At 40.4% G+C, this 21400-nt stretch overlaps 7 protein-coding genes across 15 annotated transcripts in view; 2 read left to right on the top strand and 5 right to left on the bottom strand.

Moving 5' to 3' along the window:
- The window catches only part of LOC106741769 (activin receptor type-2A), a 5568-nt gene extending 4106 nt beyond the window's left edge, over nt 1-1462 (bottom strand). Inside the window, exon 1 of the mRNA XM_014614075.1 lies at nt 880-1462. Coding sequence (XP_014469561.1) covers nt 880-931 — 52 coding nt within the window. The 5' untranslated portion in view covers nt 932-1462. The remainder of the gene's footprint in view (nt 1-879) is intronic.
- Nucleotides 1463-2133: 671 nt separating this feature from the next.
- LOC106741748 lies at nt 2134-5764 on the top strand. 4 transcript variants are annotated; one of them, XR_001374207.1, is made up of 3 exons: nt 2134-2243; nt 2516-2589; nt 4350-5764. XR_001374207.1 is itself a non-coding variant. In XM_014614032.1 (2 exons), exons 1-2 carry the CDS (start codon nt 2176-2178, stop codon nt 4648-4650), a joined length of 369 nt encoding a protein of 122 aa, XP_014469518.1. In that variant the 5' UTR covers nt 2134-2175; the 3' UTR covers nt 4651-5764. The 4 variants fall into 4 exon arrangements, 1 of the variants encoding a protein (XP_014469518.1); XR_001374205.1 differs by having other exon boundaries at nt 2134-2292; XR_001374206.1 differs by lacking the exon at nt 2516-2589 and having other exon boundaries at nt 2134-2292.
- LOC106741747 lies at nt 2401-6291 on the bottom strand. 2 transcript variants are annotated; one of them, XM_014614030.1, is made up of 6 exons: nt 6205-6291; nt 4347-4413; nt 3247-3325; nt 3071-3162; nt 2884-2989; nt 2401-2618 (listed from the first exon to the last, which is right to left on the bottom strand). In XM_014614030.1, the coding sequence occupies exons 2-6, from the start codon at nt 4392-4394 to the stop codon at nt 2545-2547; spliced, it is 399 nt and encodes a 132-aa protein (XP_014469516.1). In that variant the 5' UTR covers nt 4395-4413; nt 6205-6291; the 3' UTR covers nt 2401-2544. The 2 variants fall into 2 exon arrangements, with proteins under 2 accessions (XP_014469516.1, XP_014469517.1); XM_014614031.1 differs by lacking the exons at nt 4347-4413; nt 6205-6291 and adding an exon at nt 5149-5196.
- On the top strand, nt 6288-7868 carry LOC106741745. Of its 2 annotated transcripts, none has more exons than XM_014614027.1 (4): nt 6288-6379; nt 6671-6788; nt 7021-7158; nt 7250-7868. In XM_014614027.1, the coding sequence occupies exons 1-4, from the start codon at nt 6367-6369 to the stop codon at nt 7446-7448; spliced, it is 468 nt and encodes a 155-aa protein (XP_014469513.1). In that variant the 5' UTR covers nt 6288-6366; the 3' UTR covers nt 7449-7868. The 2 variants fall into 2 exon arrangements, with proteins under 2 accessions (XP_014469513.1, XP_014469514.1); XM_014614028.1 differs by lacking the exon at nt 6288-6379 and adding an exon at nt 6491-6558 and having other exon boundaries at nt 7250-7866.
- A 165-nt stretch (nt 7869-8033) lies between these two features.
- On the bottom strand, nt 8034-11853 carry LOC106741744. The gene is made up of 5 exons (XM_014614026.1): nt 11467-11853; nt 9942-10076; nt 9092-9324; nt 8687-8926; nt 8034-8565 (listed from the first exon to the last, which is right to left on the bottom strand). The coding sequence occupies exons 1-5, from the start codon at nt 11747-11749 to the stop codon at nt 8095-8097; spliced, it is 1362 nt and encodes a 453-aa protein (XP_014469512.1). The 5' UTR covers nt 11750-11853; the 3' UTR covers nt 8034-8094.
- An 89-nt stretch (nt 11854-11942) lies between these two features.
- LOC106741746 (zinc/RING finger protein 4-like) lies at nt 11943-13814 on the bottom strand. The gene is made up of 3 exons (XM_014614029.1): nt 13400-13814; nt 12915-13116; nt 11943-12831 (listed from the first exon to the last, which is right to left on the bottom strand). Exons 1-3 carry the CDS (start codon nt 13573-13575, stop codon nt 12787-12789), a joined length of 423 nt encoding a protein of 140 aa, XP_014469515.1. The 5' UTR covers nt 13576-13814; the 3' UTR covers nt 11943-12786.
- A 1620-nt stretch (nt 13815-15434) lies between these two features.
- The window catches only part of LOC106741743 (dopamine receptor 2), a 28463-nt gene continuing 22497 nt past the window's right edge, over nt 15435-21400 (bottom strand). For 3 of the 4 annotated variants that reach the window (XM_014614021.1, XM_014614024.1, XM_014614022.1), the window contains one exon: nt 15435-18671. In XM_014614021.1, coding sequence (XP_014469507.1) covers nt 18552-18671 — 120 coding nt within the window. In that variant the 3' untranslated portion in view covers nt 15435-18551. The remainder of the gene's footprint in view (nt 18672-21400) is intronic. The other variant, XR_001374204.1, reaches the window with a different exon arrangement.

Below are 21400 nucleotides of genomic sequence, written 5' to 3'. Positions count from 1 at the left end.
ATATATATTAAACATTTCCAGTAAGAAAATTCAAATAAACAAACATATTTCCCAATTTTCTGTCAAAAATTACTGCGATGTATATTTTGCACTCTATTTCGCACTCTATCAACTATAATCATAATTATCTATTATGTAGATGTATAACTATTTTAACATAAATATGAAATAAATAAAAAAATACATGGTATAGAAAGGTTATTTATACATATGAAACAGCTGCACATAATAAAAGAACCAAATTTTAATTAAAATATGCTTCCAATTATCCTTACGTTGAAAATAGGTAAAAAAAAAAAACGAGTGAAAAGTTGGTACAGAAAATTTGGAAGCTACATTTTACGATGTTTTAAATTACAGTTCTCAGCTGTCGTTACACAATCTACTATAATATACCATTAAAAATCTTATTTCCTGTGAAAACAAGATAACTAATCAGAAATTGATAGTTAAATGAATTTGATAGCTTTTGTGGTATATGAAGTTGCTAAAAATAAATTACTAATTTTCCCTAGTAACACATTTCATTGGCGTTACATTGGTTCAACATTAACCAATGTTGAGCCAATGAAACGCCAATGAAATTACACTGGCGTTACATTAGTTCAACATCGGCCAATGTAACGCTAATGAAATATGCTACTAATTATAAAAACTTATTAGGAATAATTATAAAAAAAGAAGAAAAACCACTACTAAGATTTCATAAACTTGAGCAGTAATAGTTTATCCTTACAGCTTTCTCGTTCTTCCTCTATCTTTCTTTAAAAAACTTCCGTAAACTTTCGTATTTGGTAAGTAAAATTTTAAATCAGCAAATTAAGTTTATCTTAAATAGGAAAATACATTTTAAGCAAAGCACTACTATGTATATGTTACCTAATAATCCCAAGAAGATGAGAGGCAGTATCGTCGCATATACGGACATCATGAGCGAATCGTAAAAGCATACCAGTAATTTTGAGTCTATTAGCTATTAAGCAAATTGTAGTAATTTATCCACCGACACATCTCTCTCTTCCTTTCTCTCTCTTTCTCTCTTCCTCACCCTCTCTTTCTCTGTCTTTCCCTCTCTCCCACCTTTATATAGAAAACACGCGCGACACGATTTATGTCATTTTCACAATTAAATCATCGCGATGCTCGTAACCTCCGAACCAGAAACATATTTTCGTCGATGCGTTACGCAAATTGCGCCAGCACGTAATTAACTCACACGCGATTTCCTAGTTAAATTAGACGAGGATTTCCATTTTTGGAAACGTTAAGACAGTGTACGGCGGACGCATGTAGCGCACAGAATGATGTGTAAATACGGAGCACGTACGAATTGTGTACTTATCATAGACACAAGGATATAGTACGACGGAGCATAATATCGTGGGACTGAAATCCAAGGGATAGAAGACATTTGATGTCTAAAGTCACGGTTCGCTGTTAATATGGCGGTCTAGCATTTTTCTCTCGGCCATCGACTAGTTGCTATTAAAGATCGCTCGTCTAAGAGTGAAAATGCGCACGGGCTCCGCTGGAGCCAATCGAGTATGCGAAGCTAAGCTAATACTTCATTTGTCGCACGAACGATAGGTGGTGTTGATTGGCTATCGGATAGAGAATTTCTTACGCTCCCGAGGAGGACTCTAGACATTCCCCGTCCGACGGCCAATCGCGTGAATGAGACAAAATATTCGTACGAGTGGCGGGACGCAAAATGTATTAGGTTGGTGCGTATGAAATGTCGCATTCTCTTTACATGCGGACGTTTTCCTCCCTGTTTTCGTTATACTTTTGTATTTGGCATAACCTCATTCATACTCGTATTGTCCATTGCCAGAGACTCATTTCAACAAAATAGGTTTTCTCGAAGGTCTTCCCTTTTTTATTTCTTTTGAGTTTATTACCGATATGAATTCTGCCGACATTCGCGTCATTTTCTTATATGAGTACAAACTTGGTAATAGTGCTGCAAAAGCTGCACGCAACATAAACCAAGCGTTTGGGGAGAATACGGTTAACAATCGGAAAGTGCAGCGTTGGTTCGAAAAATTTCGGACTGGCGATTTTTCACTGCAAAATGAGCCGCGCGGAAGACCCAAAACGTCTGTGAATAATGATGACCTGAAGGCTCTAGTGGAAGCGGATCCAGCCGTATCCACGAGGGAACTTGCTATCAGGATGAAAGTTGACCATACAACGATATTGAGACACCTTTCTGAGATTGGCAAGGTTAAGAAGATGGACAAGTGGGTACCGCACGCACTGACAAAGCGAAATAAGCTGGATCGGTTAAACGTATGCTCATCATATATTAGATTTGATTAATATATTAGATTTGAAAGAGGAATATATTAGATTTGATTAATATATTAGATTTGAAAGAGGAAGACACTTGTTTTTAACCAGAGCACACTACGTTTATTTCCTCATAAAACATATTTAGAAACAAAATTCTGTACATTAATGCACAAAACGTCAATTTAACATCAACTAACTTAAATCTAATTATATCTAACAGGAAAGCTGAAGTTTCGTGTCATCCAACATTTAATGCGAGACAGAGGGCTTATTCTCCATAATACACTTCGCCAGGTTTGCTCCCTTCCTGCAACCGGTTCCAGCTGAAACGATATTCGTCTTTTATTTTGTTTCCTCGCTCGAGCGAACATATCAGTATTAAACGCGAAATCACAGAATAAATTGTTGGCTGTGGCTGCATTCCGTAATTCATTGTCAATACTAAAAATCTAGTTTATTACGTATATTGTAGATTTTCAGTACTGGCACTCAGTGAATTACGGAACGCAACCTGTAATTGTGGACATAATCGATCTTGCGTTTTGACGAAAGGCGGTTTTGCTTAGTCAGATCGATGTTTAAACTTACTAATGCCTTGGCAATTATTGATCACGCGATCGGCGTCCTCCTGTGATACTCCCGGAGGTATCTTTGTGCGAGCCACTTCTACGTCGATATCTCCATTCTCCTTCATCTAGAACACGCGTCAAAATATAAATTTTCTCATTTGCTCGTTCATGTGCCGAAATAATGAAGGTATCATTTTTGCACGTACAATTCCAAATTTCTTGAACATGCATGTGGTAAAGCAGGCAAGTTTCTCGTCACTTTCATCGGCCGTACCTTCTTTCGCATTTTTCACGACGTCTGAAAATCGGATTGAATCGATCGACTTTTCTTAAATCATATGTACATGTTTAATCTTTTTCTTTTTTATTATTTTTTGCTTACTCGGATCGACGCCGGATTCACTGATACAGCGTTCTTCGTACACTTTTACTTTTTCCTTCTGCTCGTTCGTGAGTTCACCCTAAAATCAAACGAGTAGTCGTCTTAAATTATTACAATCTAATTCAATTCGAATCTGAATCTCTATGATTCGAATCCGAATAATTCGAAAATTTCGAGTCGAGCAGATTCCTAAGACGAAACACGCACATTGACGAGATATTATTAAAGACGTCTTACGAGAATTGGCATGACTTGAAATATCCGCTGTATGTTAAAATCCTCTTCAAAAATATTAAAAACTATAGCTCAAAATATCCCAAACAGTATAAATTGGTTAGCTAACTGTTGTCTAACATTGGCCAAACCTTCCTGTTAGATATAATTGAGCAACGGTTAGCCAACCAATTTATGCCGCTTGGGATCGACAAAAGAGATACTCTTAAAATATTGTGCGTATTTAAATAAATTTGCAGTTAATATAGTATCAAATCTGTGAATAATTGAAAAGCGTTGACATTAGCGACAATTTTTAATTATTTGATATAAATATCAAATTATAGCTTATATCACAATATTAATTTTACAATTTATAATTATTCTAACGTGAGTCTTGTAGATGCGCATATATATTTACAATGCATAGTATATTTTTAGGAAACTGTGCATTTCTAAAATCACTCAATTTCTGCATAAATTGTAAATAGTCGATGATATCAATTCTTCAAAGTATTTTAATAATTGATTTATAATCTTTCACCTAACTGTTTAAATTTACTGCTATTCTAAGTAAAATATATTTTATCATTATCAATTTTATTCTAAATATTTAAATATACATATCTTTTTTTTTTTAAATGAGTTAATATTACAAGTTGACATCGATGTTATCCCTTTTATACCAAAGTCTTTTCTTATTATCTTCATGTTGAATTCAATGAATTTGTCTGACTTCAAGTTGTGTTGCTTTCATTTCGACGCAATTCGTCGCGATATCACGTAAATTTATCGACAGCAGACGATTAAATGCAACACGTGTATATTGCAGCTTACAATACATTTTAAATATATACATGATTAACATTAAAATAATTTGGTCTCACCAGAACGGCGACGAAGGAGACTGCGAGTATAACGGCGATGATCTTCATGTTCGACTTCTGTTTCGACCTGAAACGACGGGTTCACGATCAACGGATGACTGAATACTCGGAGGATACTGTCTCGAGTTTTTATAGCTTGAGACATGATGACGATGATGAATATCTCCTTTTTCACGAGCTGCGAAGATATTCGAGACAGTTATACCGTTATGCCTTCAGGGACATGTTTTATTATATCATACTCACGAGACAAATAGTAGTAGGAAATAATACATATACATCTTATGCTTCGAAACCTGTTTAATAAGAATACTAATAACGGGGCTACGATATGAGTTATGAAAGGACATTAATTCTTTGACATAAAACCGCAAGCGACATGTCAGTAACGAGACGAAAAAAACGTTATAATCATCTTTAATTGTTTAGTTACACAACGATTGCACAACGTGACGATGACAATAGATACGAGACATAATCTGACATCATTTAATAACCTTTTGTATCATTAGTATAGTTGGTTATCTCTATTTTTATTACTTCTTGTGCCAGCGTTTTTTTCCCATGAGTTATTACACGGACAATCTTTTAGAGATTTGCAAAGATTGCTTCCTGTCAACACGAATGAAACTTTACATCTGATGTCTTTCCTCGTATTTTTCTGATTACCAAAACTTAATAGTGAATATTCGTCGCGATATCACGTAAATTTAGCAGACGATTAAATGCAACACGTGTATATTGCAGCTTACAATACATTTTAAATATATACATGATTAACATTAAAATAATTTGGTCTCACCAGAACGGCGACGAAGGAGACTGCGAGTATAACGGCGATGATCTTCATATGATCTGAATAGGTTAACGTTTATATAAAATAAAAAATAAAGAACATAAAAGAGAGGGAGAGAAAAAGAGAGAATAGTAAGAACAATTATATTATCGACAAGGATAATCGATAAGAAAATGCGTAGTAACGAATATACGAGTCGGTTTTCCTTTGAATTGCACTTATGCCAGAATCTATTCTCAGAAACTCGATTATTCCATAATATACCACATTATTTCCATAATATACCACAGTATAGCTTTAAATAATTTTCCTGTTGCATTCTTGCTTGCAGTTTGCAATCACATTAATAAGTGGCATTCGGTCTTAAAAGATCGCCATGGAGTTATAGGATAATTATTTAAAATTAAAAATATCTAAATTAGAGAATATTTGACATTTTTTTCATCACACCAACAATTATCAGCTTGACGTTATATTTATTTGTTACACTTAACTACCGTTGACTCTATTTTATTTGTTTTTCGACTTCGTACTTTGATTCGTATGAGATTCCTTTTGTTTAATTAACTTGTGAATAGACGCTTGTACTGACACACGAACAAATAAATATTTCTCTGTTTCATTTTTGTCTGCAACATTGGCGCTTGCAATACCTTGTCTCCATATTACCATTTACTTTTGAATTTAGCGAAGTGGCGCCAATAACATTTGAGCGTCACAATCTCAGCTATAAACAGCAGTTCTTTTTCTAACAAAATTTATATAACCAATTATGGGTTAAATAGTTTGCTTACGTGATGCGTCATTTTCTCAATAAAAACGTTCGAATCTCAAGTTCAAACAGCTCGTACGACTCGATCAGAAGCGATGGTCGAGCCGTTTGATCGATTCGCCATTTTCCTAGATTCGACTGTTCGAATAATTCGAAGACGTCAAGAAAAATCGAATGAGAAATAATATTTGTTGTAATTAACAGTGAATAATTAATATATTATTAAAGAATATTTGATGATGTTAATAGGATACTTTGCGTACATAAAGTATTTGAATACACATATGCACCTTTGGAAATCCCGGAACTGTCCTGAATGAAGCCCCGAGCTCCAATGTCGGTCTTAACCTAAGTCTTACGCTTAAATCGGAGTTGCCGTTGAGAGCAATTAAATGGATTGATTTAGCTGACGAGCAATATGAAAATACAATTGCCAAACTATCGTGTGAAACATGGGGGACAAAGGTACTCGGTTATCGTGTCTTACACAGCGATTGTGCACAATGTTACCCTACAAGTTACTTTTGTTTCTAGTCCGTTTCTACACGTAAATATATATTGAATGCGTATCTAAAAATATAAACGCGTGTGATTATATATACGTATTGTTTATTTAAAACAAGGCGTGTTTTGCCACGCATACAGTTAGGTTAAGTTAATTATGCAAAAATAAATATTAATGGAAATTTTGCTTACTTTTATCATATTACATCATAGATTTGTAAAATGCATTTTAGATCTATTCCATGTTTTTAGAGCATCATGTGCACTTTAGTGGCGGGAGTGGGCTTGGAAAAGATAACAACATTATGATACAACCGCAACGGCATGGTCATATAGACGCTCACTTGGGATTCTTGCAACTGCATCACAGGTTTCTCGCCATGCAAAATTTGTAGATCACAATTATCATCTCGGGTTCTAACAATGTGATACAAAGGATAGAGATTTTTAGATAGTTCTTATCAAAATACAAACATCACATATTTATTAAAAGTTTTGTCCTCATATAACATGATACACACTTGTATTCCCACATATATATTGCACACATACATTGCACTTGAAAAAGTAAACAGTAGATATATTCCATATTTTTGTTTCAGATATCATGTAGAATTTTCAGTACCATGGAACACGTGTATTCATCTGGAGGGAAAGACGGTAGTGCCTACGATAATTGCAGAAAATCAAAATGCCAATTGTCACGTTGTTGACTTTGGGCAAGAAAAAGATGGCTTGAGGTATGAAATTTCGTTGTGTATATAACTTTCGCCATTAATCGACATGCTTCTTTCAAGTTCATCCAGACTTGATAATTGGCTGTTCCTTTAGGTTAAAGGTGGAGCTGTTAGCTTACAAAGAGAAAATACTAAAGGAGGATATTGAAGTAATGTGTTGCCGATCTGGTACGCCTTTGAAGATTGTGTTGAATGCACGTGTCTTGGCAAAGGATAAGGGTACGCCATTGTTGAGAAATGGCATACGTAGCATTGCCATAGAAGGGACGGACGAAGACGAGGTCTCTGAATAGATATGTCTATTGATTTATCTCTTGATATCTGAGTATTAAGCTGCTGAGCGTGCTAAGTAGAACCAGGGAGCCAGTGGTCGAAAGAATTGAACAAACGCGTCAGCATCACCGAAGCATTCCAAGATGGAGCAGGCGGAGCGAAACGTGAATGGCCAATGGTTTTGGATCGCTGCGCGAGATAACTTGCCTACTGTTTGCGGTCTTAAGGCTATATCACACGCGAGATGCCTAAAAGTGCACACCACTTATCGTTTGTTGATTATGGTACATGCAGATTATAATGAGCGACTAATATTTTGTTATATCCTTTTATATCGATTGTCAATTTTTCAACGAAGCTTCGCTTTCGCGCTAGATGAACACGTTTACAAAAGTATTAAGACACTTCTCAATCGTTCGTCGGAGAATCAAAAGATGAGTCGATCATTCGAATAAACTAAACGATAAAAAAAAAATCATCGTGTGGCTTACGTGGTAACCATCTTTGGCATCCTTATTTGGCATCTCACCGCCGATTTGTCTCTCCTCACACAGACACACACACATGCGCACGCGTATTCACATTGCGTAAAATTAAATTTGCAGGTAATGAACGTCTTTATCGTTAGGTTTTCTTTCGAAAGCAACTTCTTAGTCATGACAGATCTTAACAGCGGAAGTTGAATCTTTTCATAGGTATCCCGGTTGGACCGTCTACGAATTCGCAAATGTTAAACCCCAGTTTCGCCAGCGGGTGACAGTTGCTGCTCGGGTTACCCCATTTGCCTTTAAAAGTCATCCAGCCGGGTAAGGCCTCGTTATCTTCTTCCGGGAGTAGCTCCAATCTCTTCCACGTCGGCCAGGCAGTTCCGAATCCGCTCTCGTCGTACAGACGAGGCACCCGGACAAATTTATGCTTCCCCGGAGCTGTCCAGAGCCCGTGAGAGCCGCGCGCGCTAAATAGAATCGGATGCGAGCCGCTGGCTGTGTAAACCTTCTCGGGGAACGTCGGCTTCTGAAAGAGGCCCTTTCTGGTCTCCTGACTCTCGTAGACGAAAGTGCCGTTTTGCGGGTCGTATCGGTAAAATGCGCCCGCGTCGTGCGCCGACACGTACATCGTCAGAGGGTGCTCCTTGTCCTAAACGACGACATCGGACGACATACGGGATTATATTTGATACATAGATGCGCTTATGTGATAAAAGGAGAAAGAGCTCTTTAATTTTGAGGGCGTTATCAAGGCGACAGAGGAGACTTACCTTGAAATACAGACTCATGTGCTCCCAATCGCCGATATGACTGCCGTATCCTTTGAGCGTGCCTATGCATACGCCGGCCACGGTGGGTATCGGCCAGCTGCCGAAAAATCCGAGATCCAGCACGCAAATCGTCTTTCCCTCGCTGAACGGATAGAACATCCAATAGGTTACGTGAAAGTGCATCTTCCGACGAAATCTGTTCTCTCCTTGCCTCTTGTCGATACCCGACCCCGTCGCCGTCTGCAAATGAGTTTCACGTGAGAGAAAACAGAAGACGGGGGTCGATCCGAAGGCTCACTTCGACGACCTCGTGACCCTCGATCGGAGCGATTATTATCGAGCGGAGACGAGCGGCTGAGAGAGGCGGGTGAGCCTGTCGTTCGCCTACACTCGTGTTTTACCTGCCTGTCGTATTTTTTCTACTATTTGTGCTGTCAGGTCGCCGGTGTCAGGCCGTCGCTCGACCGAGAGTTCATTATTGCTTATCAGCGTTAGAACGTTCTGGTCATTCTTCGGCGTCCGACTCGACGTCGGCGTCTTCTCCGTGGAAACGCACTTCTTCGTGAGAGCATAGACGGGCACGGTTCCGGCGGGTTTCCGGCCGTACAGGAAGGACGATTGATTCCTCAGTAAGGATTCTGTATCGGAAGTCCTCCGTTTTAAAGCATATCGATAATGATCGTGATAACATCATAAGTACACCGAGAGAGAAAATATCTAAAAAGCAACAAATATTTATTCGGTGGATGCTAATAATACATTTACTTATATTTCTAAATCTTTTTGTTTAAATAGAATAAATAATTGCTTCGATTAAAGCTGCACATCTAAGAAAATAGATATTTCTGCATTGGAAGAAAATGTTTCTTTCAGTATAAAAATATGTATATCAGTATAAGTAAATATATTATTAGTACCTGCTGAATATTTTTTATTTCTTGGATATTTTTTCTCTCGTGTATATCCGAGACGAGCTAATAGGTACCGAGAGGACACAAATACGAGAGAACGAATTCCTAAAAGACGTCTACAAGAAATAATGGGACGTCTTTTAGACACTCGTGTTGCCAGGTGTTACTTGAATATTGGCGGAATTGCGAGTTGCAGGATAATTTCTAAAAGGCAGTTGTTTTCCAAAACTTTCCGTTATCTACTTCCCATAATTTCTCGAAGATACTCGAGATGTTAATAATTATCGGTCCACCCTGTATATCACGGACTACTTATACGGTGCAGTTCCATTTCGAACATTTACCTACGTCTATTCTAGTGCGAAGGTAATATTGGTCCGACTGCACGTTATCCAGGAATTCAGGTACGCCGAGGGGCAGGAATCGTTCTCCAGGCGCGAGCCATACCAAAGGTGCCCAGTCACGTATCAGTCTTCTCACTATTCGACAAGATCGTTAAATGAGAGAGTATGGTATGTAATCCTTGCGACGACAAAGCGCGATATCCGATATATCTTGCAATATTATCCCAATTGTTATATACGCGCTTATATACGCGAAGGAATATGTGCACACGTGCATACACGCAGAGGTATACTTATGTGTATGCGAGTGTATATGTGTGGCACTACCTGTCTCCGTCTTCGCTTATCGCGAGAAACGGGCACGTAGGTCACCGTGAGATTCTCGTAACCCCATTATGCATCTAAGAGCGGTAAAACAAACTCGTTCACACTCGCTGTTGGAAATACATCGAGTATATATATATATATATATATTTTAATTTATTACATGTATATAAAATTAGAGCCATTAGAAGCAAAAGGGCTATTAAATTTGTATAGGACGATGTTTCATTTTGGTTTACGCGTTATGCTGCTCATAACAGCTACGAAAGAGTAGAGAGGCAGCTCTCGTTGGCGATCCTCGACTCGAGTCGCTATAATATATTGCATCGTTAGAGCGCGACTAACGAGATAAACAACACGAACGTAACAAGTGGAAATATCCGTTGTTACTCCGTATTTATTTCTGTCATTATAACACGCGCGAGCGTCCTTTGAGGATACCCGAACACGGACAAAATTGAAAATTAACGCGCGGCTCTACCCGCTTCGACTCGCTTTGCTTCTTTCGACGATCGTGGAACCGGTCCAGAAATGGGACGACCGATGTTTAACCCTGCAGCGTGCGAATAAGCGGAGCGGTTTAACGGAAGGAGAACATCCTCCTGTGTGTGCCGATTTAATCGCACTCTCGGCTTGAGCGCGTTTCATTGTTGGACTTTCGGCGGCGGCGAAAAACAGCGAGTGGAAGCGCGTTACGACACGGGCGATTTCTATCGATCGGTCAATTGATATGTGATATTTGATATATCTGACGTACACTCCGTGTTTTCCGTTATCGTGAAAGGAACTTTTCATACGGTTGAAACAGATACAAGCAGCGAAGAACCGTGAAGAGCGCGGGGCGTCATCTTAATTAACACCTGTTTCAACACCTATTAGTTACTATGCAATGTCGGCCGGTGAATTCGACAAATGGTAGCTCTCCTTTCCTCGTAAATTAGATACAAGCGAAAGGAGAGCAAACAATGCACCGCCGAGATACCATATTTAAAATTCACCGACGCGCGATTCGACGAGATATTTCAAACACGTGCTCGAGTATCAAGTGCATCGCGTATACGTGAAATTGATCACCGGTTGATTCGGGTATATCGATATATATCCCGACGTGTAGCAGTGAGCCGACAGAAAAGAATGAATAAATCGTCGCGCTTGCAAGGATCCCCTTGCGTCGACGTGACGCAGCAATGAGTTTACGTACCCCGTCTCTCCTTGGCGGCGGGTAGGCGCGATCCTGTGACCGTGTGAGTTACAATCAATGTAATGAACAATAATCCGGTCATGTTCGTTCCATTGATACATTTTGACGCGAAGAACGGTGCGATCGGTTCATCCTTTCTCACTGTTGCCGCATGTTCCCGGGCCGACTCGCGTAATCCGCGCCCACGAGAGCAAGAATGACGCGGAGTCCCGTCCGTCGCATCCACCGGCTCGAAACGCTTCCCGAAGAACTGGCTGTAAAGCGCGACCACCTCGCTTTCCATGCCGGACTCATGCCGCTCACTAGACAAACGTTACAGAACGCGCCGTTGCGTCGCACGTGCAACGTACGTCGTCTCTCGTAATGCCAGGAACGCGCGCGTACGTGTCCATCATCGTCGTCATACCATGTGTGCTCGCGATATTACGAAAGAGAAATCTAAATCCGCTTACAGTCAAACGAAAAGGAAAGCAGAATGAGTGTAGCATATCATTATATTCGCTTCAATAATTCGTACAACTCAGTTTTCGTACAACTCACACGATAGCTTAACACAGTTAATTTTACTAATTAATTTACCTCATCGCGATATGAATAGAACTAATTTGTTATGCGTATAATTGGCGTGAGCAATCGTGTAGTGTTCGCTGAATACGTAGGAAATTAGCCTGAAATGAGCTCTAGATATAAATAATTAGAAGTATGAAAATAATTAATATAATAATTTAATTTAAACGCCTGCGTTATTTCAGCTTAGCTATTAACGCGCGACTATACTTTGTTGATATCTTATTTCTTAAAATACGCGAGTTACAGTTATGTGATTAAATCAAACTAAATGAAAAATAATTTAATCCAGTAATCTCATTTGATGGACACTCTCTATAACAAATTTAAATGATATATAATAATTAGATTTGTATGTTTGTATCGTTTGTAAATTGTAGCGTTATCACCTTTTTACGTTCAATTGCCAGATGATATGCAACTGATCTCAATTGAAATTTAGAACATTGGCTGAAAATTTCCCTGTTTTTGTTGTAACGTTACTGTTGTCGCAATTCTTACGAAGCTCTTATTTTCTATCTCATATAAAGTAGCCGAACCTTCGGAAAACCAGAAATTTGAAAAATATCTCGATCAATTCAACAAGTGATATCTAGTGTAGAAAGATTATAACAACTTCACAAATTCTATGTGATATTCTGTGGTACTTCGGTTATATATCACATGGTGTAACCATGATAAAAATAAACATCAATGTTTGCCAATGGCTGTAGAAAACGTTCCAAAGGAAATTGTGCGGCGTTTGTAACAAATTTATGTAGTGCGCGCGATGAATCTTCTGCAATTAGGACATGGGGCCTGTAATGCAAAATAGTATGTCTGTAAATCTACGTTCGCAGTTGAAGGGTTTGTACTTGCATCGTTATCTTCATGTATTATACCGTAGGATTGTAAGATCTCAACTGTTTAATGCAGTCCTGGTGGAAATTATGTCTACAAGGTTGTAGTTGTATCACATCAGATCCAACTATCGCGTATTGGCAGATTGAACAGTTATTTATATCTTCGCTTCTCATGTGATTTCTTTCTCTGCCACTCTCTTTCAATGAAGAGTTTGACAAGTTTCTTCTATTTAATTTACCGCTAAAAACAAACAGCTGTTATAAAAATATGCAACACATATCATGTTATCTCAATATACATCATCTTTTCTCTCTCAAATACAGTATGACATTGATCTTCACATTTAAATTATATACCTTGAGTAAACCTTATATACTGAAATATACAATAATCTATGCTGTTCAAAATATTGACATTAAAGGTACATATGTATAATAGTTAACTATTAATGTCCTTTATTATTAACAAGCACAGATACGTGTATACTTTTGTATATATGTTAAGACACTGATGCTTTTCAGACCTATGTGACGAAGTAGGTTGAATCCCCCAGTCGTAATGATCCGGTGCTCTATCGTCTGCATAGTTATACTGTTGTCTTTGATCATTCTCACTATTGTTTTCAGCGAACATATAATAAAGGAACGTTGCTAATCCAATTCCAACTCCAACAAGGAGTACCAGTCCGGGATACGTCATTCTTAATACGACCACTCGAGCGAGTTAAACACGACAAATGTGTCAAAATTCTCCTTTAATTCTCATCACTCCTGGTGTAGCTTCTGTTATTTCCTGCCATGCGTATCTCCAGTACGGGTACATGTGCGGGAATCCCCGTTCTTTCTATCAAAAGTGAGAAGCTAACCAGCTACCGCACTTGTCCGGTGTTACGAGAAGAAAAGACGAAGACCCAACGACTTCACAGGAGAAGAGAGACGAGGATAAAAAAAATCGCGCATGTGCCATATAAACTGGTGCAATTTCCCTCAGTCACGTACATACTTCGTTAAAATTTAGGGTATCGCTAGATCGCTCATGGCGAAGGGATGGGAAATGAAAAGGAAAAATTATGAAGAAAGAAGGAGAATTCATTTCAAATCAATTTCATGTGATTCATATTTGGTAGTATGTAAGTAATAACAAAGAAAAAAATAGAAAATATATACGGGTGTCGAGGAACGGCCCCAGTATTGCATCTAAGCACGAGTATGTTCACTCCGGTCACGTGATTCGTCATGTACTTTACACATGCGTACAAAGTTCCCGCCGGGGGAAATTTTCTCCCTGTCGCAGCATTCTGATAGATATCTCACACTGCTTTTGTATAATAACAGAACATAGCGTTATACCCGGAGCTAACCTAACCTGTTACAACTCAACCTAACCATGCAAGTGACAAGAAGTGCGTTCCTTTTAGCTACTTATTTTGGCTGCGTTCGGAAAGCATACTTTCAATACTGTTACGTTATTTTATCTTTGTTTTATGTCTAATGAGCGATAAAAGATAGAATAGTGCAATAGCGCTGACAGCGTGCTCTCCGAACGCAGGCTTTGTATATTTCTTTACAATCTTCCAAGTTTCGAAGCAATCATGCCAACCTCATTTTAAATGCAAAAAGTGTAATATGGTGCAGCTAAAAATAGGCTTGAAATGATAAATTATTAATTAACCTCAGAGTTTCTAATAGGAGAGAAGCTCTTTCAAGCTGACGGCACACGGTGCTGGTTTCGTGCTGAATTACTTGCTGGACAGAAATACTTTCTGATAGAAATACGTTCTGATTGGTGCATTTCCGAAAATGAATGGGAATATACCAATAAGAACGCAGTATTTCTATCGAGCACGAAAGCACTGTGCGCCGTTGGCTTAATTAATCAATCGGAATCTCTCTTCATATAATAGACTGAAAAAAAGTAAAATAGGTTTATTCTTTATAGCTGCATATTTTTAAGTTATTACGTAATTTTCTGTTATCTCTTTTACTTTTATATATCTACTTTATTTGAAGTACGAACAGAGCGACTTGTTATAAAGTACAGATCTAATAAATAAAATGTATTAATTTTCTAATGGCATTTCCGATTTAATTCCGTTCGGAAACGATTAAATTCAATTATCAACAAACTCGTGTTTGACCGGCAGCGATTAAGACGTATTTGGACGTGACAAATCATAAAATCGTTATATAATATAATACTAATGCCATACTAATCGCCCCCGTGTTCTACGTCCCTGGTCTCAGTCGCTCAAGCTGGGTTTTTAATATGCTCTTGTGACCATAGATGGCCATACCGCCGCTTCTTTAGCCATTTTGAATCAGCCGAGATCGTTGGCAGTTATAAAGTGATTAGTGAACAGACGACGCATCGATGTATTCTTATGGATAAAATACAAGGTGTTAATTTCATGGCCTTATGAGAAGATTCATCTTCGCTTGAGATGCGACGCAACACGTTTAGGAGATAGAAGTGGAAGGGGTATGGTGATCTCTGTGTAAGTGAATTACTCATTTATATATTATTATTATTTTATTATAAAGGATAGTATGTTATATAGACACAGTTTTCGGAGGTGCAGTCTTGCGAATCTAGATAGACTCTGTACCTCTGTACATACAAGACTATATCCATTAAAAAGTAACATTCTTCCTATTTATTAGAATATTTCTGTATTTATTTATAGACGGTATTTACAGCCAAGGAGGAAAAGTTTTATTCTCTAGTGTTCTTGAAAAAAGTGACAGAGCGACTACTCAACTTTGTCATTGATTTCTCTTTTTATGTTCATACGTTACGTTGTATCCCGGGTAGAACAAAAAATCACAATGACATCAAGATGACGTCAGGATGATGAGAAAATGATTATAAAACTCATTTTACTATCATTTCCTCATCATTTTCACGTCATCTTCACGTCATCTTCATTTTCCACTCTACCTGGGAGATATATTTCGACCTGTCGTGTGTGTCACGCGATATTTCATGAAACCCTCCCGCTAGAATTTGGTTAGTTCTTCGCTGCGAAATGCCGATTCTTGCATGAAAAGAAGTTCAAAGTGGGATTGAATCGGTTAAGGACGATAGGTGGCACGTAAGAAGAGAGAGAGAGAGAGAAAGAGAAAGAGAGAAAGAGGAAGAGAGGAAGACATTTCGGTATCGAAGAAGTAAAATTCTTTTAGGCGTTCGCTACTTTTGTCGAATTTAAATATAACCTCACGCATTTTCGTTCACTGGCTGCACGTGTGTAGCGAATTGACGAGACACTATTAGTACGGTAGAATTCGATCGACGTCTAAAATAATAACATTGTCGGTTCCATGTGTAACATATACGTGTATATATGCCACCACGATCGGAACGCTCGCCTCGCCGGGCGATAATGAAAGAGACGATTTGTCCTTGTTTTGCCGTCCGCTTCCGACGCGAATGGTAATGGCTTCTTGCGCCGAGACCTTGCCGATATATATCGCTCGCATCCGCCTAAAATCGCTCAATTGGTCGCTTGCGATCGTAATATATAAACTTTAACAAAATATTCATCAACTAGACTGGATCTCGCTAGAGCGTAAAATTCCTCGATAAGGCGTTAAACGGCTCTCTCGTTAAAACGATTAGTCGCGCGATGCGTTAATCTATAGTCGCGAGGCGCTAGCGCGAATACGAGCACGGCTTCGAACGGATATCGTCGGGAGACATTTCGTATCTACGGGAAACGTTCCACGCGAAGAGCGAATAAGTCACGCGTCGCAAAGTGTGTTAACGACGGGAAAGAAAGTCAGAGGTTGAAAGAGTTTTCGGTGGCCGAGGTCGTCATTGTACGGATAGATATTGAATCAGTTGTTTTCAACGATAAAATAACGTTTCGCGAGTTTACAGGGCGATCTCTCCTCTTAATTTGCACGGGATATCGCCTCCTTCCCTCCCCTCCCCTCCCTCCCTCTCGACAGAAGTATCACAGCGCGTCGAGGCAAGTTTGAAAACGCGCGGAAGTTTCAAGTTACTTTGAAGTTAGAAATCACTTCTCGCTTACTTTTGCAAGCAATCCCGGCACACGCGCCATTTGTTAATTACTTTTATGAGTACTCACGAATACTTGAGACCACCGAGATTGGGAGGGGGATAGTTTATTTTTTTTGTTACAACAGGAGATAAACGTTACGCATTTCTATTTAACGACGGGAATGCTCGATACTCCTATTGATCTCAGCGGAGGGGGAGTCGCGCGGCGCGTTAATTGACGTATAATGAAGTGGGATTAAAATAAGAAGCGGACAGACCAGTATACATCGCGCTACGCGCTGCCGCGAAAGTTTAATAAGGTGAGGGCTTTGAAAGAAAAGGGCTCGGGAGCCCTTCCATTCAGAAAAATCTCGCACGATCGCGTTAAGCACAGCGGTCGTAAGTCAAAAGCAGAACTTCTCCGACTTTTTTTCCCATCTTTAAGGGCTGTCCCATATCTCTTCCCGTATACATTCATATCTACGACCTGTTCCCTTTCGCGAAACTACCTGCGCGCGCGCGCGCGTTTTGTCGCGAAAAGAGCGAGAAATAGAGATAGATAGAGGAGACGCGATCTTAATTTGTATAATCGATTTGTATAGATCCGATCGTGCAACTTCACGTTTGACACTATGTTACCTCCCCCCCCCCTTTTCCCGCTAACGAGGAGGCCCCGTCGAGTTTATCTAATTTGTCACGGGCGGCGTCTAGCTTGGTCTCGCACAATTAACTCGAGTCGCGCCGAATAGTATTGGATGATTAATCGCGCGGACTGGCGATTCGCTGTTCCTCTTCCTTACGTCGTAATTCTATTCTATGGTATACAAACGCCTCCAAGACGATTGGATCGATTCAGAGGTAGCGATGATTCACACCGATGCAACCAGTCCACGGGCGGCGGGGTCGCGTGTAATTCAACAATTCCACGTGTGAAAGGGGCGACGCCTTCTTCTTCCCTGTACGATCTAACACGGAGGAAACACCTAGAGGTTTCTCGGTCTCTCACGTCCGTCGCGTCTCACGACTCGCCGGCCGGTTATTTTATATATCACGTTGATTTTTACAAACGCCCCCCATTCGTTTTCATTCACTTCTTCCTCCCCTCTTCCCTTCTAGCCATCCTTCCTGCGGGAAGTCGCACGATACACTCACAGGTCACACTCGCTCGTCTCTCTCTTTCTCTCTCCCTCTCCCTCTCGTCGATTAATCGCGATTACGTTCGACACGAGCAACCTTAATCTCGCGGGGGAGCGTTCGAGAGCGCTGTACGCTAAGTACGTGCTTCGTTTTTTCCGCGGTTTTCTCCTCATGTTCCCGGGCTCCTCGCCTTCCCACGTCGTCTGCCCACGTCGCTCACACAGCGTTCTCGCGAGCGTTGCGCGACCTACGTCGACTTGACGTCCGGTTCGGCGGTTTTATTCATCCCGGGGACCACACCTTCCCGAATGCAGCTCTCCCGAGCCCGGAGAATTCCGCCCCGGCATTATTTCGCCGGGGACGCGGTGATCGATGTGTCGAGTCTTGCGGGATCTCCTCGATTCCTCCCTCGATTCCTCGCGCGAGAGAAACCTGCCTCCCCTCTTCTCCCTCGCTCTCTCGGGCGCGACTTACAATCACGCGTCACGGAATCGGATCGCCCGCTCTCGACGCGGCCCTGATCGGGCCGATGTGTGACGTCAGATACCTCCGCTAGGGGGCCCACTTCCGGCCGTGCACGCACCGCCGTCGCTGCTCTGACTGACGCTGCTGTAGCTCACGTTACTCGCCTGTCCACCCGTCCCCATTCCGGAAATATACTGAAAACAGAATAATCGCGATCATCGTTTTCATCGTGTGTCGCGACGGGGGAGGCGGGGATCCGCTAGAATCGGGGGAATCAGCAGCGTCGAATAATGGGTTTTACGCGCTCGTAATGTGCAAAATCGCTGCGGTTTTCCTCCCTTAATCAAATCTAAAAACACACACACCCACACACATTCGCGCGCGCGTACATACGTGTCCAGCGATCGAGCGAGAGTCGATTTCCGGGGGCGAGAAGCGGCGAATTTACGCGGGCGGAATTTTACGTTCGATTATCCTGTTTTGTCGCCGCGCGCCTCGCCATTACGCGCTTCACTTTCGTGCCAAGAGCATCGTGCGTCTTTTGTTATGGAAGAATTAACGACGTATCTCGCGTCGCGAGTCCTTCGCGAGCTTCCGGTTGCAGGAGGAAAATGAGAAATAACCGATTATCATTAGCGGTCGCAGAGCGTCCGAAGCGTGTCTCACGAAGTTTTAATGGCCCAATCGTCTAATTTATCTTCCGAGCAGGGCGGACTCGACGGTCCTAGTGAGTGCGTTTAAAGGTTCTTTTATGTTCGTCCGTTCGAATGCTGAGGTATTAGGGATTTACAAAAAGTTCGGCGGATTTTCAGCCGTGTTTCTTCTATTAAGGTAGTTGCAACACAAAATGAGTTTTCTTTTTTTTTTTATAGAATCCGTTGAAACTTGTATTATACGACGTCCAGAGAACATCCACAGAATGTCTATCGGATAAAATGGCTGTATGAGTTTAAATATAACCTAATTATTGGCGCAAGTAGGTTGATCATTCGGAAGCTGAAATATTCGCAATTAATGATGACGTTTTTCATACGTATTTCTTGAGATTAATTACGTTCTAATTTTAACTTTTAATTTTAATTTTTTCTAAACCACATTTGGGATTTTTATGAAAATCTACTATGATGTTAAGGACTAATAAAGACATTATATTATATAAAAATTTCAGAATTATTATTCATTTTGTAAAGTTCATAACTTATTGTAACACTTTAATATGTATATGTAGAAAAAGAACAGTTCTTGCAACAGAATAGGGATCGGATGAAAACTTGCTGAGAAAAAATGAAAACTTGGCTGTAAGAAATGATATCTCTGTTACTGTGACTAAGAACGTTTGTGTGAACATTCGACTGTATTAAAACTCGTTTGAAACAACTGAAAACAATTGACTGAGTCGAAAACTCCTGCAGGAATTTTTTTGTTTCTACAACCGAATTCTCATCTGGTCCCCATAAACGCCGCAAAATTCAGTTACACCAACAAAATTGTTTCTTCCATATATATATGTACATATTTAAACATTTTTATACACCTCTCTCTATTATCTGTGTTATCTCTATTAGATCAATTAAAGTATAAAAATAACATTAATAAAAAAATTACAAAAAATAATATTTTCGTATCTGTAATATTGCGTAAACATGTCTATTCCAACTTCGTTTCGAATTGATATTTATTATTTAGGTAGTGAAATAAATACAGGAACGTAATTTTGCTCGACAAATATTAAATTTCTGAGTGGCCTCCATGATGCGCCACTGAAAATACGACACTGTGCGATGCAACTACCTTAATAATAACAGCACATTACACCAAGCTTCAATAGAACTTCAACTTTTGCCAAGTCGAAACCCGCTAGCCTGTCTGATCGTTTCCGCCGATGAAATCGTCATTGGCGATCGGACGAACTTTTGCCAACCGATACTTCCCGTAAAATTAGATATGGAAAAGTCGAGAAAAGTATCGGGAAAAGTGTGTGGGGGGGGACGCTTTCTCGTATCATATCATGGAATATATATTTTAATATCTGCGCACATCTGTGTCCAGTACGGACAGGGGATGGAACGGGTGTGGTGGAGGACTTTCTCGCACGTTCCGTCTATCCGCTGCGAGTTTCACGCGCGTAGCGTTCCGTCGCGTCGTTCGCTGCGCGAATTTTCGCAGAGCTGTCGTCGCCTCACGTTCGCCTATCGCGAAAACTAACCGTAGTACTTTTATCCGACGACGAGCTCTCCTCCTGTCGTCGTCCTAGGGACAATCGATCGATCGGTTTTGCTTCAAACGCAACCAGTCTCGTCCGCGCTCGTTGCTTCCCTTTAAAGGTCGCTACGGATCAGCGACAAGCTTTACACTTCACGCTCATACCCCATGTACTCTCCTGGCTTTGCGCCGAATCGTGCGAATAGTGCGGTCGAAGAGACAACCCCACGTTGAATGGGGGACAGAGAGAGAGAGTGAGTGAGTGAGAAAGAGAGAGAGAGAGAGAGAGAGAGAGCGAGGGGGGGAGAGGAATAGGGAGAGAGACAGAGAGAGGGTCCAGGTGGTTAAACGGTTTTTCGATAGCTCTTGGCCGTAAAGCAAATAATTCAATATTCGCCGGAGCGGCCAACCATGGAAAAAATGTCACCGCAAATGCGAACGAGTCGGGTTTCAATTTTATAGTTTACCGGCAAAGTGAACAAAGTGGACGCGGAGTGGAGGCAAAATGGACCGAACGGACATTAGATTTGCCCGGGTCGTTCGCGTTCGTACGCTCGCGTGTTTCGTTCGAGATTTCCCTCGTCGCTTTTTCATTCGGAAAGGATAAGGATCGGCGAGGATAAGGCTGCCGGGGATATATCGTGTCACCGCGAATGCGCGCGATAATTAAGGATTTTTCCTTTCGGGGGAAGGATTTTTCTCCGGCGAGCGCGCGCTGTAT

Source organism: Dinoponera quadriceps, unplaced genomic scaffold (assembly GCF_001313825.1).
Source record: "Dinoponera quadriceps isolate SergipeBrazil2010 unplaced genomic scaffold, ASM131382v1 scaffold587, whole genome shotgun sequence".
NCBI lineage: Eukaryota > Metazoa > Arthropoda > Insecta > Hymenoptera > Formicidae > Dinoponera > Dinoponera quadriceps.
The sequence above is the reverse complement of the archived record's forward strand: the minus strand, read 5'-3'. Positions and strand labels throughout refer to the sequence as shown.

Coding starts and splice junctions, on each gene's coding strand:
- LOC106741748 (XM_014614032.1), top strand. CDS start 2,176: ATGAAAGTTGACCATACAACGATATTGAGACACCTTTCTGAGATTGGC. Junction 2,244..4,349: donor AAGGTTAAGAAGATGGACAA/GTGGGTACCGCA, acceptor TGGTCTCACCAG/AACGGCGACGAAGGAGACTG.
- LOC106741747 (XM_014614030.1), bottom strand. CDS start 4,394: ATGAAGATCATCGCCGTTATACTCGCAGTCTCCTTCGTCGCCGTTCTG. Junction 3,163..3,246: donor TGAATCCGGCGTCGATCCGA/GTAAGCAAAAAA, acceptor TCCGATTTTCAG/ACGTCGTGAAAAATGCGAAA. Junction 2,990..3,070: donor TGTTCAAGAAATTTGGAATT/GTACGTGCAAAA, acceptor CGCGTGTTCTAG/ATGAAGGAGAATGGAGATAT.
- LOC106741745 (XM_014614027.1), top strand. Junction 6,789..7,020: donor TTCTTGCAACTGCATCACAG/GTTTCTCGCCAT, acceptor TTTTTGTTTCAG/ATATCATGTAGAATTTTCAG. Junction 7,159..7,249: donor CAAGAAAAAGATGGCTTGAG/GTATGAAATTTC, acceptor CTGTTCCTTTAG/GTTAAAGGTGGAGCTGTTAG.
- LOC106741744 (XM_014614026.1), bottom strand. CDS start 11,749: ATGGAAAGCGAGGTGGTCGCGCTTTACAGCCAGTTCTTCGGGAAGCGT. Junction 9,325..9,941: donor TCGCACTAGAATAGACGTAG/GTAAATGTTCGA, acceptor CTTCCGATACAG/AATCCTTACTGAGGAATCAA. Junction 8,566..8,686: donor ACATGAGTCTGTATTTCAAG/GTAAGTCTCCTC, acceptor GTCGTCGTTTAG/GACAAGGAGCACCCTCTGAC.
- LOC106741746 (XM_014614029.1), bottom strand. CDS start 13,575: ATGACGTATCCCGGACTGGTACTCCTTGTTGGAGTTGGAATTGGATTA. Junction 13,117..13,399: donor CAACCTACTTCGTCACATAG/GTCTGAAAAGCA, acceptor GTTTGTTTTTAG/CGGTAAATTAAATAGAAGAA. Junction 12,832..12,914: donor TGAGATCTTACAATCCTACG/GTATAATACATG, acceptor TTTGCATTACAG/GCCCCATGTCCTAATTGCAG.